Genomic DNA, 20,313 nt, shown 5'->3' with positions numbered 1-20,313 from the left:
TTAGGAGAGCAGTCTCTGTGCTGTGGTTCACCCTAAATCCAGACTGGAATATCTCCAGGATCTGTCTATCATTGAGAAAATCAGTAATCTGAGTAAAAACAAGTTTTTCTAAGATTTTACTTAAAAATAGTAAGTTGGATACAGGTCTGTAGTTATTAAAATCATTACAATCCAAATTGCTCTTCTTCAGAAGGGGCCTCACCACCGCCGTTTTAAAGGCAGCAGGGAAGACACCCAACTGAAGAGAGCAATTCATCATGTATAAAAGCTCAGCCTCAAAAAATCCATAAAGTGTTTTAAAGAGTGAAGAAGGGATTGGATCTAAAAGACATGTGGTGGGTCTCACTGTGGAGAAAACCTTCTGAAAGTTCTCAGCATTAACCAGGACAAAGCTGTCCAGTGTCTCCTCAGGTACAATCGAGCCCTCAGATGTGTTTACAATCATATCGCGATTAGATAAAATATCAGATCTGATGGCGCTGATCTTTCCCCTGAAGTGGTCTGCAAACTGCTCACAGAGCGAGTCTGTGGGGGTTCTTTGGGAGCTGTTAAAATCAGGGTTAAATAAATGATCTATGGTGGAAAAGAGGACCTTGGGATTATTTTTGTTATTACTGATTATTTTGGCGAAGTATGAATTTCTTGAGTTCCTTAATGTATTATTGTACATTTTAAGTTGCTCGCAAAATATTTGATGGTTGATAGTATTTTTATTTTTCCTCCATCTCCTTTCTGCTGCCCTGCAATTTCTTTTGAGTTTTTTGACTTCTTCGTTTCTCCAGGGTGATGCATGGTTTACGTTAATCTTTTTGGTGGTGAGTGGAGCAACGGAGTCAAGGCTTTTCTTCAGTTTGCTGTTGAAATAACTAAAAATCAAATCAGAATACATTCAAAACTTTTAGAGCTGTTGTGTTTACAGACAGAATGAAATGCTACCAAAAACATGAGCTCCTTGTTTAAGGTAAGAAGAAACTGCGGAAACCATTTTGAGGACCTCTTTGGTTTACACATGATCTGAACTGATCTGATGCCATATGCAGTCAAGGTCACCCGCCCCTGTGTTTGTCATGCTCAGTGTTTATCTGATAAGATAAGATACCTTTATTAGTCCCACGAGTGGGAAATTTCATAGACAGACCAAGGAATGTGCAGCAATGAACGTTAGAAACTGATCTGACAGGAATGTCTGGTTTGCAGTGACTCATTAATATTGAGTTTTTGTTTCCTGCTCGGCTCCAGTGACTTGTTTCACTTTGACAGTTTGTATTACTGTGTAGTCTGGGGTCTATCTGTGGTAAGTCTTCTTCTATTTGTTTGTTTTGGGGGTTGTTTTTGAGTCAGAGAACAAAAAAAAAATAAGCTTATAACAAAACACTACAATTTGTGGTAACAAAAACAAAAAAACAGGGATTTTTTTTTTTACATGTTAGTGAGTAAACTCTGAATAAAGTCAGACTGTTGTTTTTCTGTGAAACCGTGAGCACATACTACATGACAAATGTCTCTCAGTTGTTAAAAGCTCCAAATGTAGCAGCAAAGTGTGAGAAATACTGTATTTATGTTGATAAAGAACTGTTCTTGGAATCAGAGACCTGCACTTAAAGCAGCACTTTGTCTCATCGGGGTGACCAGGTGAAACTCTGAGCTTTCAGTTTTAGTCATGTGCTTAAGTTACACTGCTATGAAGCAGGTTCATTTCAAAATCAAAGCTCATAGTCTGAGCTGATCTGTGTTCCTGGTGAGTGTTCTATTGGTCACCTCCAGCCTTGGCTGAGACTTTGTGCTTTTCTATAATATATTTGCCAAATAGAGATAAAACACAGGGGTGGGACTACTGTTTACTACACTGTCAAAACACGTATGCCCTACTCAGGACTTTTGATTTTGGCTGTGTTACAGCTTGTGATGGGGATGTTTTTCTTTTTAGTCAAATTTTTGAAATCGTGTGTCCCTTACTCTTGCATGTCATCCGTAGCCTGCTGATGTATTTTGCACCATTTCTACTCCTTTATGTACAAAAATTACGCCGGTGAGGTCGGCTGCCGTGCTGGATGCTCTGCCCCGACTTCTCCACTTTTTGCAGTTTTTCGTCACTTTTTGCTATATCTGCCATAATCTTGCATGGGCATCATGCAAAACACACAAATTCGCTACAGTAGAGACACTTTGGTTTCTATTGGTCTACAATACACGAACATTTCACCATGTTTAACTTCGGACCCAACCTGGCCAAAGGAGATCCTGAAAGAGAACAAAGGACGCGACCCTAAGCGACGGCCTCGGGGTAAGAGAGCCGGCATCAGGAACAGGCTACGGGCTCGCGCACATGCCCGTGCCCAGTATCCTGTTAGCCAATGTTCAATCCATCGAGAACAAGCTTGATGACCTCAGAGCCAGAATCAAGTTCCAGAGAGACATTCGGGACTGCAACCTCCTCTGCTTCACCGAGACTTGGCTGAACCCAGCGATACCAGACCACGCCGTGAAGCCGAGGGGGTTCTTTTCGGTTCACCACATGGACAGGACAATGGAGTCAGGGAAGAAAAGAGGTGGTGGAGTGTGTTTGATGGTGAACAACAGATGGTGCGACAGCACAAACATCTCCCCACTCACACGCTCCTGCTCGCCCAATCTGGAACTTTTGATTGTTAAATGTCGCCCCTTCTATCTCCCTCGGGGAATTCACTGCGGTCATTGCCTGCACTGTTTACATTCCGCCTCACGCGGACTCGGACACTGCCTTATGTGAGCTACATGAGGCTCTCGCACATCATCAAACACTTCACCAAGATGCTGCACTCATTGTTATGGGAGATTTTAACAGAGTGAATCTCAAACGGACATTTCACAACCTTCACCAGCACATCAACTGCCCCACCCGGGGCACTAGGACATTAGACCACTGCTACACCCCGTTCAAGAACTGTTACAAGGCTCAGCCCCTGCCGGCATTTGGAAAATCGGACCATGCCGCCATCTTCCTCATGCCTGCTTACAAACAAAGGCTAAAGCAGCAACCACCAATCAGGAGGGAGGTCGCTCGCTGGACGGACCAATCAGTGGCCACGCTGCAGGACGCACTGGATGACGCAGACTGGGACATGTTTAGGCGCAGCTCTGATGACATCAACATGTTTACAGAAGCGGTTGTGGGATTTATCGGGAAACTAGCGGACGACACAGCAGAAAGAACTATCATCCGAACATTTCCCAACCAGAAGCCGTGGGTGGATAAAAACGTAACACACAGTATCTATCTATGAAAAGTAATAATCTGATAGCTAAGCTTTCCTTGCAGCCCATTACACAATCAAAACAATCAGCAGCAGAGTTCACGTCAAAGATAAAGATGCCACTGACCAAAAGTTATTCCCTAAGCTGCAATTTAGCACCATGGTAAAGTAATGTGTTCACTTTAATCAATAGCAAAATGTCTGGTGTCTTAACTCTGGAGTTAATGGAACACAATAGTGCTAAGTGCATGTTGATGACCTCATGACAGTACTTAACATATTAAAACATATTAAACATGTAAAATATGTTTTTAATCTTGAATAAGTTGATTTTAGATATGAAATAAACACATTCTTATTATTTCTATGACCTCTTGCATCACATCTTGTATCACTGATGTATTTTCAGAGGAAGATGCTTCCACAGATAGATGTGCTCTCCCTCTCTCCGCTTAAAGTCTTCAGTATTTTGGTTTTCCATCTACTAATACACTTAAATAGAGGTAAGCTTGATGTTGCTTGCATAATATTTTTTTACAGTGCATATAAACAAAACATTAAATATGTTACATTTGGTACAAACAGTATATATATATATATATATATATATATATATACACACACACATATAGGCATTCAAACTGGCTACAAAAATTAGTAAACGCGTCTTTCTTTCGTTCTTTGTCTTTTCCTCCTGTCTACAGCGGAGTCTCAGGTGGTTGGTCCACATCAACCAGTAGTTGCATTAGTTGATGATGATGTTATTTTACCGTGTCACGTGGAGCCTGCAGAGGATGTGACAGCTGAGATATTGGAGTGGACAAGATCTGACATGAACCCAAGATTTGTCCATGTGTGGCGATCCGGTCAGGATCTGGTGAATACAAGAAATCCTTCATACAGGGGAAGATCATCACTGTTCATCAATGAACTGAAGCGTGGAAACATTTCACTGAAACTCTCCAAAGTAAAACTCTCTGATGAAGGAACATATGAATGCAGCATTCCTTTAATGGAGAAAAAATCTTTTGTTAAGCTTGTGGTTGGTAAGTAGATACACGTCATATGTTCATGGTGTAGTGGATTATGATATGATGTAAATCATAAATCCAGCCAACAGGATTTTGGTAGAACTGTCAATGAGGAGCAAATGGTGAGATTTTCATATTTAGTTCCAGTGAAAGTTCATATTTCTGTAGGTTGAGGAAATATTTTATCACAGAAATGTATATTAATTTAGCATTGTGTTATTATTTATGATTAACATTAGAAAAAACAACACACCTAATGCATCAGAATTTTTTAATAATTTAATAATTGGGAATTACTGTCCATAATATGTGTTTTTTCACCCACTAAGAACTTTTCTAAACTCTTCATTTTACTCAGCATCACATGCTGCCAGGTCACTTCTCATCAGTTTATCGGGAAGTGGCGAAAATAGAGGAGGAGTGGTTTTACAGTGTGAGTCTGCAGGCTGGTATCCAGAGCCTGAGCTGCTGTGGTTGGACGGTGAGGGAAACCTCCTCTCTGCTGGACCTACAGAGACCCTCAGAGGTCCTGATGACCTCTATACTGTCAGCAGCAGAGTGACTGTGGAGAAGAGACACAGCAACAACATCAACTGCAGAGTCCAACAGAAGCAAATCAGCAAGAGCAGAGAGACACACAAACATGTTCCAGGTAAATATCGGTTATAAAATGTATGATATGCTTAATTCAGCCTAAATCAAAATCTGTTGAAATAACATGTAATTCTGTGTTTATTGTTTCAGATGAATTCTTTGAGCTCACATCCTGTTCTGCTGCTCCCATTGTTATTGATTTGGCTGTTAGTTTGGCTGTAAGCATCATCTTGATTTTGATTGGAGTCTTTTTCATCTGGAGACAAAACAAAACAAGTAAGATACAAATTGATTCACCATGCTGTCTAAATTAATATCTCAAGTTATCCTAACAGGTTTTGAAGCAAAGTGTAAATTACACTTATTTTTTATAAGCAGCTAAACATCATTGTGTGTTATGAGATAAGGCACAATATATGCACTTCATCATTTAGTTTAAAATGAGATGATTATATGCTGCGTTATCATTTTAGCTCAAGACAACATCATATTGTAATCTTGTCTATGCCTTTAACAGATGTCAGGAGAGCTCACTGTGATGCATGTAAAGAACAAGAAACAGCAAACCGCCCTGAAAGTGACAAAACTGAAAGAGACCAAGAGCAAGATAAGCTCATGTCACAGGACATCGTTGCAGTGAGTGATATGAACGAAACACAAGAAAATGAACAGACAGAAAATTTTGAAAAATAATCAGGATATTACATGTATATGGGGAAGAAAGAGTGTGAGTGGAAAGAAAAGAGAGAAAATGAAAATGGCACAAATAAAAAGAATATATGAATAGCATGTCCAGGGTTAGCTAACAGTGAAATAAATCTTTTAGAGCAATTATACATGACAGAGAAATAGTTACCATCTTCTGTTATAAGAATAGATGATATTTTTCTGCCGTCCTGATATTCACATCTTTTGTTTTGTCATGTGTCATTGTGCAGTTTGTTATGCAGGATCTCACAACAGAACTTTTTCTATTTTCTCTTAAGTCTGGAGCACTTCCCAAAACCCAGCAACTGATCACTCTTAATCTCCACAGTTTCTCATGAAGAAGAGTCCAGAGTTCTTCTGTAACTAAAAAGCCATATTTCCACAAATCCACAAAAGATACAACTAAAATCACATGTATTCACTTTTAAATTAAAACCTTACATGATGTTAACATGTTTAAGCTATAGAGGCAGGATGGTGGTTAGCATAGTTGCAACAACACAGTCCTGGGTTCATATTGTTAATTTCTTAAATGAAAACGGTTAAATTTTGCATATTTTGTCATAAGCTAAAGAGAACATTTGATAAAAGCACTGACACTTTATAGATGAGAGATAATAAAATTAATTCAGTCAGTCTTCAGTTTGATTTTAATATTTTATTCTTGCTCTCATATACAGTTACCTTAGTTTAGGGTCAGTTAGAGGTCAGATTCTCTGTGCGAGCTCTTTTAAGAAAGAGAGATTTGAAACAAAACACAAGTGCCTCAATGGTTTTCAGACTGCTATGGTTTAACAGTCCTTAAAGATGTTATAAAAAAAATATGAGCATGAGTAAAACATTTAAAAAATGCAAAAAATGTTGGTGTGCTTTTCAGGCTGAACATTTGTGTTGATCTGTTTGTCTGTTAGTGTGAGAAAAACCATCATGCAGCTGAGGAGAAGCTGAAAGAGGCTCATCGGCAACTGGAGAAGAAAGATGCAGAGATCAGCAACATGAAGAAAGAAGTAAACACACAGATAAACATCCACATTTCCATTATGTTGACTCATATTCATTAACAGAAACCTTATCCTAACACTAACAAACAAATGCACAGATTTACATGTATGCATTAGTTTCTATTTTGTCCTCAAAAGAAAGTAATCCAAACTCCAGTCGGGCAAAAGCAGATTTATTATCCATTGAAATGAGTGATGAACAAACACACTGCCAAACAACAGACACAATGTGCTACAGCTGGAAACATTCATGTTCCTAATGACAGCAGCACTCACTGTTCGACCACACCCATAGTTAAGTTAAGGCTAAACCGTTGTGTTGATCTGTTTGTCTGTTAGTGTGAGAAAAACCAACATGCAGCTGAGGAGAAGCTGAAGGAGGAACATCGACAACTGGAGAAGAAAGATGCAGAGATCAGCAACATGAAGAAAGAAGTAAACACACAGACTGTTGTTTTGAACACTTCAGGACAAACACATTTATTTACTGGGACCTCGCTCTGTCCTCAACCATAAACAAACAAACATGCAGCACATTTACATGTATTTTACACTTTATTAATGCTTAAAAAGAAAACAAAAACCCAAACTCAGTGTGTAAAAACAGATTTATATTAAAAACACAGACAAAGACTCAACTTTCTGTTATCTAAAGAAAAAACAGGAAGACGACAAGACCCAATGTCGTGTCGTCTTCTTGAGAAACTGGACTGCAAATAAAAACTGGAGATCGAATCAAACACTGTTTCTCATAGGCTCAAATATCTTGTCCATCTCTCCCTCTCGCACACACTAATCTGCTTATGTTGTCTCTCTCTCAGCCAGACACAAGCAAACCACCTCCTGAGAAATCTCAGACCAGTTTTGAGGAACAGAATAAGAGCGGCTCAGCCAATCACAGCTCAAAGACAGGTGACATCACTGTGGTCGAGGTCGAGAGAAATGGCAGCTATATCTTTCTGAAAAACACTTCCAGTGAGGTACTGCTGCTTGCATGCTGATGAACAATGAGTACTACCTAAACACAATCCACATGTTCCATGTATTCAGAAATATTTTAAAAAGGTCCTTTTCACTTATGTGGACGTAACACACTCATTTATAAACACTTTGGATTTAACACACACTGAACTTTATTATTGCCTCATTCATTTCCCCCCTTTTTTATTCTCTTGTTTTCCTTTTACAGAATAAACTTTTGTCAGGTTGGAAGTTAAAACTACAGATCAACAACAGAGAAAGTGTCACATACGAATTTAAAGAAAACTTTATACTGAAAGCTGGAAAGACACTCCTTGTGAGTCTCTGTGTTACTAGATTTTCCGTTCAGTCTCTCTTATTGTTACTTTTAACTTGGACATCTGTGACCTTTTTATTGGTTACATTTACAGTTACGGCAAGATGCTGTCTACAAGCCAATTATAACTGATGCTGACCTGCTGTGGATGAACATGGTCAACTGGAACATTGGAGACGACGTGAAGATCGACCTCATCAGCAACACTGGAGAAGAACAGATGCTGTTTAAAAACAAGATCATGTAAAATAATCAGAGTAACTTTTCTGAGGGATAAATTAAATAAGAGCATTATTACATTTTATATATTTCATATTATTTTATGTCAGTTAAAAATTTTGTGTTTTTATTGAATTAAAAATATGTAAATAAAAATATCTTCAAAAAGGAGTCTTTATTATTTAGAGGTGCAACACAAATGTGGACACACGATGTGGACAAACATGAGACTTTGCTGCGTTTTTTAAAGCTGAGGGTGCATGAGTGATAACTTGAAAACAAGATCTCTCTTTATATTTTACTTGGAAAAGTGATTATTATTATTTTTTAACATAAGTCACAGCGACCACTTCCTAGTTTAGACTATTTGCATTACAGATGTAATTTTTGGTTTTTCATCCTTTAGCACAGATTATAGAACAGGAGGTGTTTTGTAGTTAGTATAGTTAACACTCTTCCAAGGTCCTGAGAAATTAAACGAATAACTTCGGGATAAGGATGAGGCCTTACACCGTACCCAACTAATTGGTGATGAAATGTGAAGTTACAATTCTTTTCCATAAAAAAGCATTTTTATTTTGTATATAAATAAATGTTGATGTTGTGCGATGGGGTTGTGTGCCTTAATTTTACTTATAATTTGCCAAATCACTACAACAGACGGCTCAAGACAATGCCGTCCAGAGTAAGGATCTTGTTAGCCACAGTGTTTCTAAGAGTTTTACACCCCGTTACAATAACCTCAGTTTAACCAATAAAAGTGGGTATCATATGCATAGCAGTGAAAATGTATGCTATGGCTTCTAAAGCATGTATAATGTAAACAGAACTGGTCTTTGCAGCCTGTGGAGCTTCATAATTAACCTCAGTGTGAGTGAAGAGGACTCTTTTAATAATAGCAGTAATAAAATGTTATGGCCAATGGTATCAAACGCTGCACTTCAGTCTAGCAGGGAAGATTTCAGCATTTCAATATGAATGAAGGCTGAAAACTGATTAGATTAATGTCTGATGATCTTTTCTGTGCTTCTTCAAGTTTGTAACACTGAACATATTTAAGGATGATTTAAGGTTCACAGGAACAGTTTAATTAGACACACATTTACTATATTTCTTTATAGTCTTTCTTTCTTCCATCACTGATATGTTAAATATGATTACTATCAGAGGAGAAAATAAACCTTGTGTAGTTTAAAAACTTTTTATTTAATCAAACTGCAATGTTGCTGAACTCTGATGGACGTGTCTTTTAATCTTGTCAACAAAGCTGCCATTTATCATCTTGTGATAAGTTCTCTCTGTTTCTGTTGCACATCTCCCCTGATACTCTCTTCTTCACCTGTCATGTGCAGGTGGTCCATCCCCTGCCTGCCTCCTTAAACTGTGGTGTTTAAATCTCTTTACCTCTGTTGTGAACTTTACACAAAGTTTGTGGTAACAAAATCAAACTGACGAGGATCTCGTTTGAAAAACACACACTCATGAGACAAAATAAAAACAAACTGCTCAAAGTGAAAGCAGAGCCCTCACAGCAGGTAGTACAAAACACAGTGACAACATGCGTATTAGATACCCTCAGTGCCAAAAGCATAAATATGAAAAATGTAATCTCCAAGAATATCCTAAACATGGCATAGAGGGAGGTGTTACAGTGAAAACAAAGCAGCGAAATTTTCATCTGAAAATGTTGAATTTTAGTAAAAACAATGCTCTGTAGTTTCATACTGTTGTTACAGACAAAGCAGATGTTTAAAGCCTTTGGACGCACATTTGAAATGGCGTAAGTCTCCTTATCAGCTGGAAATATTAAAGCCATAAAATGACTTTTGAGAGTGGATAAAAACTATTGAACAACAGCAATGTTAGTCTGTTCCAAAATTTGAATGTACGTGTGTTGAAGGTGCGGCTCTCATTGAATTATTAAACATATTTCGCTTTAATTTCTGAGCCACAAAAACAACAACTTTTAATTTTCTTCTGCTTATGTATCGGCCTCGGGTAGCTCTACTTATCATTGCTGATTCAGTTGTCTGTTTGTGCTACTTTTTCAAGGAGCAGTCGATTATTGGTAAGGGTGACTTTATGTGTTTAGTTACTTAAGTGGAAGGACTGTGGAAAGTTTTACCTTACATACATACATCTGACAGTACAGCTTCTGAGGTAACTGTTTACAAGATGTTGTATCCTATTCAAAAGTTCTTTGCAATTTTACATTGATAAACATTATCCTTAACATATTTGACCCCCATAAAGTGCTATGGCCATCACACTGTCATTTAGAATTGTTTTAATAACTCGTGTCTTAAGTGATTCCAGCACACAGAAAATAAAAAAAGCTGTGTGGTTCATTTTTACATCACAAAATGTTAGAAATAAAAGCCGTTCACAACAACCCGTAAGGCTGGGAGTTTAAAATGCAAACCAATCGAAGCAGAAGTAGAAGACTATAATGTCACAGAGCACACGGTGTCTAATTATTGTGTAGACATTTATAAATAGCTTAATAAAGATGCTTAATTTCTTAAGAAATATGCAGGTGGAGTGGTCTTTACCAAAAGTAGAAGTTACATCTGTTGCTAAACCACTGTGCACCACAACTTTAAAAATCTATGGTGTGTGAGGCTGTGCAAATAAAGGGGGACTTGCCCTTCTTGAACCTGCTGTTGTGCTGCTTTTTGAGTGTTTGAACCGAGCGTGTGACAAACCATCTGTTGGGGGTTGTGGATTTGACACCTTACCATTGTGAAAGTGAGGAAACATGCTTCTGGCTGAGCATAAGATTTCTGCTTACAGCTTAGAATCTCAGCTCTAAATGAAATTCAGATGTTTTTTTAAGCATGGCTAATGTATACTTTGACTTCTAAGGCACACACACACACACACACACACACACACACACACACACACACACACACACACACACACACACACACACACGCGCAGAGAGAGAGAGAGAGAGATCATTAATACAAAAGATTGCAGCAGGTTTTGGATTTTCACTCTTTGTTGGATTTAATATGAACAGTCACATAAAATTAATTCCAGTTTTTTTGCCACCCATCTGCTCCTCATCTGGGCTCGTCGGGGGAATTATTTAGATGAGCGATGGAGCTTCCACCGACGCTGAATTATTGCGTTTGACTTCACGTCAGTCTTCTAGCATAGTCATAAAGTGTGAGTGTATGCCTGCTGGGATAAAGTGTGTAATGGCTGCCTCTATTGTTTTCCCTCAGGAGGAATGTGGGACGAGAAGGAGCAGTGAGCACGGGGAGTGCAGGGACACTGGTTTTTTTTCTCCCCTCCTAGTTACGGTCATCTTGTCATAGACCAGTTTTCAGTAAAACATATATACGGCTGGTTATAGCACTAACAATAGTACTGTTAGATTTTTGTCTTGGAATGTGAAAGGCTTGAATGGTCCGGTAAAGAGATTTCGGGTTCTCAGTCACTTAAAACATCTCAACGCAGATGTAGCTTTTCTCCAGGAGACTGATACTAGAGCCAGATGAGTGGCAATCTTAATTAGCAATAAAATACATTTTTCTCTCTCTACATTGATTGCTGACAAAAATGGAGGATATGTAATTGTTGTAGGGACCCTCATGAATAACCCAGTTGTTTTAGTGAACGTCTATGCCCCAAACTTTCACAACGCTCTGTTTGCTAATAATCTTTTGAGGATGACTCCTGATCTTCGGAGGTGATTTAAACTGTGTTATTGACCCAGCTATTGAGAAATCTGTCACTGGCTCTAGAGCATCATCTGCTATGTCCAGGGCTTTCTCATACTTTGGCTACGTCCACATGTACCCAGGTATTTTTGAAAATGCAGATTTTTCTATGCGTTTGCACCTTTTGTCCACGCGTAAACTGTGTTTTTGGTCACTGAAAACTGAGATTTTTAAAAACTCCAGCCAGGGTGGATATTTTTGAAAACTCCGTTTTTGCATTTACGTGTGGACGAGAAAAACGGAGAAAACTCAGAAAACGCAGCGTCAAAGGTGTGCGCCTTTTTTGACGTCACACTGTGCACCACTGTTATTGTTTCGGTGAAATGAATTTCTACAATACTGTTACTGTTAATTGTACTCTCTGCAGTGTTTAAATGCTTATATATACACACACAGTTACTGTCCCTCCACACATATGACTCGGTTCTGCTTCTATGCCCCATCCTTGTTTACTATTTCCCACCGAGGCTTCTAGACTTCTGATTGGCCAACATTTCTACACAGTTAGGAATATATCGCCACCTGTTGCTTTGGCATGTTCCTAGCAGCGTTTTCCTTCATTTCTGCGTTTACGTGTTGATTATTTTTTTAAACGAAAACGGAAAGTCTCCGTAGCCTTTATGACCCAAAATGGATACATTGATCCTTGGGGGGGGGGGGGGGGGGGAGTTTATCCCCAAGCCAGAAAATATTAATTTTCTCAAATATTCATATATTCTTACATCCATTAGTTTTTTTTATAAATGGCTCCATGGCTTCTAAAGTTTGCAACTCTGAATATCTTCCAATTTTTATATCTGATCATGCTCCATTAGTCCTGGATATGGCTTTGTCCCCTGGCTATAAACCTCAGCATCCATAGATGTTGAATTCTCTACTCTTTTCTGATTCAGCTTTCTGTTACTATATCTCGTCTGCAATTGATAATTTTTTTTAACTACAAATGACCGGAGGATGTTTCAAATTCTCTACTTTGAGAGACGCTTAAAGCTTACCTTAGAGGCCAAATTATTTCCTATTCATCTCACCTATCTAAATCAAAGAAAGCTGAGCAAAATGAACTCTGCCAAAATTCAAGTTTTTGCAGATTCATTGAAACAAGGCTCTCTCCCTCAGACACTAAAACACACTTCTATCTCATTACTGCATAAAGATAAAAAGGACCCCACCTGTTGTAGCTCCTATCGATCAATAAGTCTTCTTAATGTAGACTTTAAAATCGTATTCAAACTGCTAGCAACCCGTTTGGAAAGAGTTCTCCCTTCTATTATATCAGACGAACAGACAGGCTTTATTAAAGTAAAACACTCCTTTTTTTATATATACGGTACCTTCTACTTCCAGCGCCCCCCGTGTGTTACAGCAGCTCTGCTCATTCTGAGTTTCTTTCTTTCTCATCTTTTTTCTCGTAATTTTTTTTTATAACTAACGTATTAGTAATTAGACTCTGCAACCATGTTCTACCGTTTTGTGCTAGTCCTGGTCGTTTTTCTCAGTTTATTTCTACTTTTTTCACCCGTGTCTGGGGACCCAGAGCAGAGATCCTTTGTTTACAGTAAGGATCAGCTGTTAGCGCTGCGTCCTGCAGCGGTACTGCCGGCGGACAGACCCGATATTCCCAGCGAGCTGAGGAGGAAAAGACGTCTTTGCCCAATAAGATGGATGAGCTCACGTCGCTAACCTGGTCACAGAGGGAGTACCGGCAATGTAGCATCATGATGCTAACGGAGTCGTGGCTAACATCGCTAACTCCGGACACAAGCGTGACACTACCGGGATTCCAGCTGCTGCGAGCGGACAGGACCAGAGACAGCGGTAAGAGGAAAGGAGGGGGACTGGCAGTATTTGTGAACGACAGATGGTGTAACCCTGGGCACATCACTGTAAAAGAGCAACTCTGCAGCAGAGACATTGAGCTGTTAGCCGTTAGCATGCGTCCGTACTACCTGCCCCGGGAGTTCTCGCATGTTATCGCGATAACAGCGTATGTCCCCCCCTCGGCCAACGCGGATGCAGCCTGTGACTCTCTCCACTCTGTGGTCAGCAGACTGCAAACACAATCACCGAGAGCCCTTCTCATAATATCAGGGGACTTCAATCATGCCTCACTGGACTCCACACTGCCCACCTTCACCCAGTATGTGACCTGCCCAACCAGAGTCAATAAAACACTGGACTTACTGTATGCCAATGCAGAAGAGGCATACAGTTCATCACCTCTCCCTCCCCTGGGCAGATCTGATCACAACCTGGTGCACCTTGTCCCTGTGTATGAGCCCTTAGTGCGCAGGGAGCCACCAGCCACCCGCACAGTACAGAGATGGTCAGAGGAGAGCGAGGAGGCTCTTAAGGATTGTTTTGAGTCGACTGTGTGGGAGGTGATTTGTGATGACCACGGAGAGGACATCGACAGCCTTACTACATGCATTACTGACTATATAAACTTCTGTGTGGATAACACCGTACCTACCAGGACTGTACTGTGTTTCTCCAACAACAAACCTTGGATTACCCCAGAAATTAAAACCGTCCTCAAGCAGAAGAGGAGGGCCTTCAAATCCAGAGACAAAGAGGAGTTGAAAAGGGTGCAGAGAGAGCTGAGGGGACTGATAAGGAATGGGAAGGAGAGCTACAGGCAGAAGATGGAGAACCAGCTTCAACAAAACAACGCTGGTGAAGTCTGGAGAGGCCTCAGAACCATCTCGGGCCACAAACAGCAGAACTCTCTGCCTGGGAGGGATGTGAGATGGGCAAATGAACTGAATCATTTCTTCAACAGATTTGATTCAGCCATGAGGCAGTCTGCAACATCGGCTGCAGACTCACCCACCCCCACTGCTGCTGTTCCACCTCAGACACTTCACACCTCCTCTATTCACCCTGCTCACTCCCCCCCACCCCCAACTGCAGCATCCAATACACACTCAACACAAGGCTCCAGCCTGTCTCTCTCAACCACCCAGGTTAGGAGGGTACTGAGGAGGATTAATGGCAAGAAGGCAGCGGGTCCAGATGGCATCAGCTCGAGGGTCGTCAGGTCCTGCGCGGACCAACTGTGTGGGGTGATGGAGCACCTCTTCAACCTGAGCCTGAGGTTGGGAAGAGTCCCACAGCTCTGGAAAACCTCCTGTGTTGTACCAGTGCCAAAGACTTCACGCCCCAAGGACCTCAACAGCTACAGGCCGGTGGCTCTGGCATCCCACCTGATGAAGACCCTGGAGCGGTTGGTCCTGGCTCAGCTTCGGCGCCTAATAAGCTCATCACTGGACCCACTTCAGTTTGCCTACCAGCCTGGCATTGGAGCGGATGATGCCGTCATTCACCTCCTACATCGTTCCCTCGCTCACCTGGAGACCGCTGGAAGCACTGTGAGAATCATGTTCTTTGATTTCTCCAGTGCCTTCAACACCATTCTTCCCTCAGTTCTAAAGGACAAGCTGGTGAACTCTGGAGTGGACCATCACCTCACTACCTGGATCCTGGACTACCTCACCGACCGACCACAGTATGTGAGGACTCAGGGCTGTGTGTCGGACAGGGTCGTCTGCAGTACGGGGGCCCCACAGGGAACGGTTCTGGCTCCGTTCCTCTTCACCATCTACACTGCAGACTTCTCCCACAATTCCACCCAGTGCTTCCTGCAGAAGTTCTCTGATGACTCTGCAATAGTCGGCCTCATCACTGATGGGGACGACAAGGAGTACAGAGGTCTGACCCAAGACTTTGTGGACTGGTGCCAGCTGAACTACCTCCAGATCAACGCCAGTAAAACCAAGGAACTGGTGGTAGACTTCCGCAGGCACAAGCATTCTCCACTGCAACCACTGAACATCCAAGGTATGGACATTGAGGCTGTGGACAGCTACAGGTACCTTGGTGTTCATCTGAACAATAGACTGGACTGGACTCATAACTCAGACGCCCTCTACAGGAAAGGGCAGAGCAGGCTGTACCTGCTGCGGAGACTCAGGTCGTTTGGAGTGGAGGGCCCACTCCTGAAGACCTTCTATGACTCTGTTGTGGCTTCTGCTATCTTTTATGGTGTGGTCTGCTGGGGCGGCAGCATCTCTGCTGGGGACAGGAAGAGACTGAACAGGGTGATCCGAAGGGCCAGCTCTGTTCTAGGATGCCCTCTGGACCCAGTGGAGGTGGTGAGTGACAGGACAGGCGGCTAAGCTGTCATCCCTGTTGGACAACATCTCCCACCCCATGCAGCAGACTGTGACAGCACTGAGCAGCTCCTTCAGTGGGAGACTGCGGCACCCACGGTGTGGGACGGAGAGATTTCGCAGGTCTTTCCTCCCCACTGCTGTCAGACTCCATAATAAAGACTTTAACTGATCAAGCACACACATCCATACATATGCAATAATACTAAGTGCAATAATCCTTTCTGTCATCGTTGTATTTTTACTCAGTTGTATATAGTATTTGTATTTGTATTCTATTTTTATCTTATTGTATATTTATTTTATTTTATTCTACTGTATATAGTATTTTATTTTATTCTATTCTGTACAGTTGTGTACTGTATTTATTCTTATTGTATTCTAATTTTTGCCTCATAACTTTTGCACTGTCCACTTCCTGCTGTGACAAAACAAATTTCCCACGTGTGGGACTAATAAAGGTTATCTTATCTTATCTTATCTTATAATATATTCCAAAAATAATAGCACCCTTCCTGAGGTGGTAATCTCATTGGATGCCGATAAAGCATTTGATCGAGTGGAATGGGGGTATTTTTTTGCAGTCTTGAGGAAATTTGGTTTTGGTAACAATTTTACTCTATTACGTGGTACACGTCAAGCTTTCCCACTCTCACCTTTACTTTTCACTTTAGCAATAGAACTTCTCTCTGTGACTCTCAGAACCTCACCTCTGTTTCAAGGGGTTATTTGTGGTGGTATAGAACATAGGTGTACTTCTATAATGAAAATACTTTAAAATATATTGGCTCTTTCTCTGGGTACAAGATTAATATAAAAAAAAGTGGATTTTTCCCCAGCTGCACAGGAGCTTAGGCAAACCAATTTTGACTTTCACCTAGTTTCTTCAGGCTTTAGATATCTAGGAGTGCATCTTAGCAGTTCATTTAAAGCTTTGCAAACTAAATTTTAACCCTTTGCTGACCTATGTAAGGTTGGCTTTTCAAAGGTGGGCAAACCTTCCTGTATCACTTCTTGGCAAGATTAATATCGCTATCCTTTTCAGTGTATGCCACTGTTTTTACCTATTTCACTGGTTTATATCTGACCCAGATTTCATCATTTATATGGTCAAATAAGACCCCCAGTATTAGTATGACCTCACTACAACAGGGTAAGCTCAATGGGGGTCTCGCTCTGCCCAACTTGATGTTTTACTATTGGGCAGCCAACATTCAAAAGAATACATATTGGCTGAATGATCCTCAAGCAACTTGGTGCCTTGGTTTCATCCCTTCCTGTTTCCCTGTTACAATTTACAGATAACATTGTTGTAATTGCCTCTCTAAAAATATGGTATCAATTCCAGTGTCACTTCAATTCAATCTCTGCTTCTGCTCTGACCCCAATCTGCAACAACCACCTCTTCCCCCCATCTCTGTTGGACTCCTCCTTCTGTATATGGGCAAGAAAAGGTATCAAATGTTTTTATGAGCTTTAGTGACCACATACAAGGACTTCAGTCTTTTCTTCATTAAGTTGGAGGAACTTGTCAGCCATCCAACCTTTGATGGTTTCTAAGCACACATTTAGAATCTGCAGCTTAGAAACATCTTCAGGTTTAAAAGATATATATAGCTGGATGTCGTCTGCTTAGCAGTGGTAGCGAATGTCCTCAAAGGGGCTCAAAATATGCTGGAGAGAAAGTAGATATATTAAAAACAATAAGGGCCCCAATACAGAACCTTGTGACACACCATAGGACAGGGACGTGGAAGATGACCTGTACTTAGAGACCGCCACAGAAAAGTATAGTTCATAGAGCTATGAGGAGAACCACTCTAAGGCAGACCCAGATACACCAACCCAGTATTTCAGCCTTTTAAGCAAAATGTAACGGTCAACTGTGTCAAAGGCTGACGTGAGGTCCAACATCAGGAGTACAGAACACTTTTCTGCATCATTTTGCATCAGAATGTCATTGGAAATTCTAAGATGGGCTGTTTCAGTAGAATGACATTATGTTTGTCTAAAACTGCTGTAAGCTGCTTAGCCACAACCTTCTCTAATATCTTAGCAATTAACGGTATTTTTGAGATTGGTCTGTAATTGCTAGTGAGAGATGGGTCCAGCATAGGCTTTTTTAACAGGGAGTGTATAAAAGCAGTTTTAAAATAAGCAGGGACTTTACCAGATGTTAACTATGGTGAGCACACAGGGACCAATAAAGTGGAAGACATTTTTGAATAACGATGTGGGTAAAATATTAAGTGAACAGGAGGATGCTTTTGTTGCATTAACTATTTTTTCCATCTCTGATAGTGAGACGGGTAAAAAGCTTTCTAAAATGACAGGCCGAGCTGGCGCAGGAACTGACGATGCAGATGCTGATGGGGACAATTTTTTCCTTACATTATTATTTTTTTCTAGAAAGAACGAAAGAAATGTTTCACAGTCTTCATTAGAAGAAATAATGGCAGCAGGTGGAGCAGAAGTAATAATATCAGTAATAGTGTCAAATAATACCTTAGGATTACCTCTGCACTTTGCAACCAGATGAGAAAAATAAGCAGCCCTCGCATCTCTAATTGCATTGTTAAAAGAGGCTAAAAGATCCTTTAATTAAAGGAGATGAATTCTTGGAACAGAGTTTAATACACTGAATCATATGAACAGCAGGAAAAATACATACAGACATTTAGCAAGATAGTTACATAGCAGAAAGCAAGAAAAGCAAAACCCCGGGGTGTACAGCCTTAAGCACAGACAGTAGAGCAACACAGAGACGGACAGAGAGTAGCAGCAGAGGGGAAAAAGTGCTGGGGGTAACTTTCCCACACGCCCAAACAGAGCTGCAGGGGTCAGGTACAGGCCAGGGTACGGGCAGGGCTCTGGCTGAGGGCCCTGCCCAAAGGGACACCCTCAGGTTAGCCCTTTGCTTTGCCTTCTGACAATAGGTCACAACATGGTCAAAGGTCACACATTAATCCTAATTATTATAATCTTATAACTACATAGGTTCTTAAAACACTTCAGTGTAGTTCAAAGTATGTGCGCGGGTGTGTGTGTGTGTGTGTGATTATATCGTATCTCTGTTACAATGTTACTGCTTTGGTTGTGCTGCAAGACGTTGAATGTGTATTAGGGAAGGTTAGTTACCGGAGCTGGAGAGTGACATATTCAGGCGAACTCTACAGCATTAACTGCCCTGTTACTGTAAAACCTTAATAAACCATGGTGAAGCAAAATGTCTTGTGCTTAAGACTCTACATGAAAGTTAAAATATATATGTTCAGTGCACATAGATATATAGTGTATATAGTTACATAGTGATACATATCACACAAAAATCCACCACACTGTATGGGATTAGAACGATGCCACGTTATCCCATAGTCCAGCAAAAAATGCGATTCACATTCATGTATGCGCAGCTAATCAACGTCGTTGACCGGCTATGACAGCGTCTTTATGTGCTGATGTTTTAGCTAGCAAAGCAGCGTGGCCGATGTGGAGTGAAGCCACGTTAATGACAACGTGTACAACCATTGGAGATGTGAGCAGGACAGACGGAACAATTGACGGAAAAAGTGTGGACTTTATACCAGTTTTTAAATTGTGTTGATAGGCCACGAAAAACCAAAACCAAAACTTAAAAACAGCGTTTTGTAAGGAATGCGCTTGAAACCCCCTCTGAGCAACCCCCATTTCCTATTGGTGGAAAAATGTATAATTTCGACCAATCAAAAAATTATATGACAAAATGGCATTTAGTTGTTTAGGAAGGGGGGACGTTTTGGGAGTGACGGCGGTGTTTTGAGATGTGAGAAATTTCTGCCATTTAGCGCAAATCTTGTGTAGTTAGTGTGTAGTCTAGTCAATAGTTTTGTTGTGTGTGTCAGAACAATGAGGCGACTGCTGAATGTTACAGGAATGATTCATCTCCTGTTGTCAGGCCTGCAGGTATCAGGCTGTTGTTCTCCTTTATCCCATAGTGGACAGAAATTATTTTTTGGAGTGGCACAAATAATTTGTGTGGCATCAGATTTGATGCAAACACCTGATTGTTCTGTAAATAGTTTGAAATGTGTATTTAAAAACCGCCTAAGATGCATTTTCAGGTAAACAGCTGCGAAAAACTTTGTTTGCCAAAACTCAGTAACTTTTTTGAATAAGCAACTATATAATTAATTGCCCAACATTGGTCATTATATACTATATTTTGCAGACAGAGACACCAGGACTCTGTCCCAGACCACAGACTCAGACTCATAATACAAGTCAGAGCTTTATAAAAAAGAAATTTGAGTTCAAATTATTTTTCCTTCCAATAGTGTTAACTACACAGGTC

The 20,313-nt window shown here is 40.7% G+C and overlaps 1 protein-coding gene across 1 annotated transcript in view; it reads left to right on the top strand.

Moving 5' to 3' along the window:
* The first annotated feature begins 1,168 nt into the window (after nt 1–1,168).
* Nucleotides 1,169–20,313, top strand: part of LOC113028275 (uncharacterized) — a 75,194-nt gene continuing 56,049 nt past the window's right edge. Inside the window, exons 1-8 of the mRNA XM_080293422.1 lie at nt 1,169–1,294; nt 3,643–3,736; nt 3,938–4,279; nt 4,623–4,916; nt 5,009–5,134; nt 5,376–5,392; nt 5,426–5,494; nt 6,478–6,573. Coding sequence (XP_080149548.1) covers nt 3,649–3,736; nt 3,938–4,279; nt 4,623–4,916; nt 5,009–5,134; nt 5,376–5,392; nt 5,426–5,494; nt 6,478–6,573 — 1,032 coding nt within the window. The 5' untranslated portion in view covers nt 1,169–1,294; nt 3,643–3,648. The remainder of the gene's footprint in view (nt 1,295–3,642; nt 3,737–3,937; nt 4,280–4,622; nt 4,917–5,008; nt 5,135–5,375; nt 5,393–5,425; nt 5,495–6,477; nt 6,574–20,313) is intronic.

Source organism: Astatotilapia calliptera, chromosome 3 (assembly GCF_964374335.1).
Source record: "Astatotilapia calliptera chromosome 3, fAstCal68.1, whole genome shotgun sequence".
In the NCBI taxonomy this organism is placed as follows: Eukaryota; Metazoa; Chordata; class Actinopteri; order Cichliformes; family Cichlidae; genus Astatotilapia; species Astatotilapia calliptera.
Note: the sequence above shows the minus strand (reverse complement) of the source record. Positions and strands in the feature narration are given on the sequence as shown.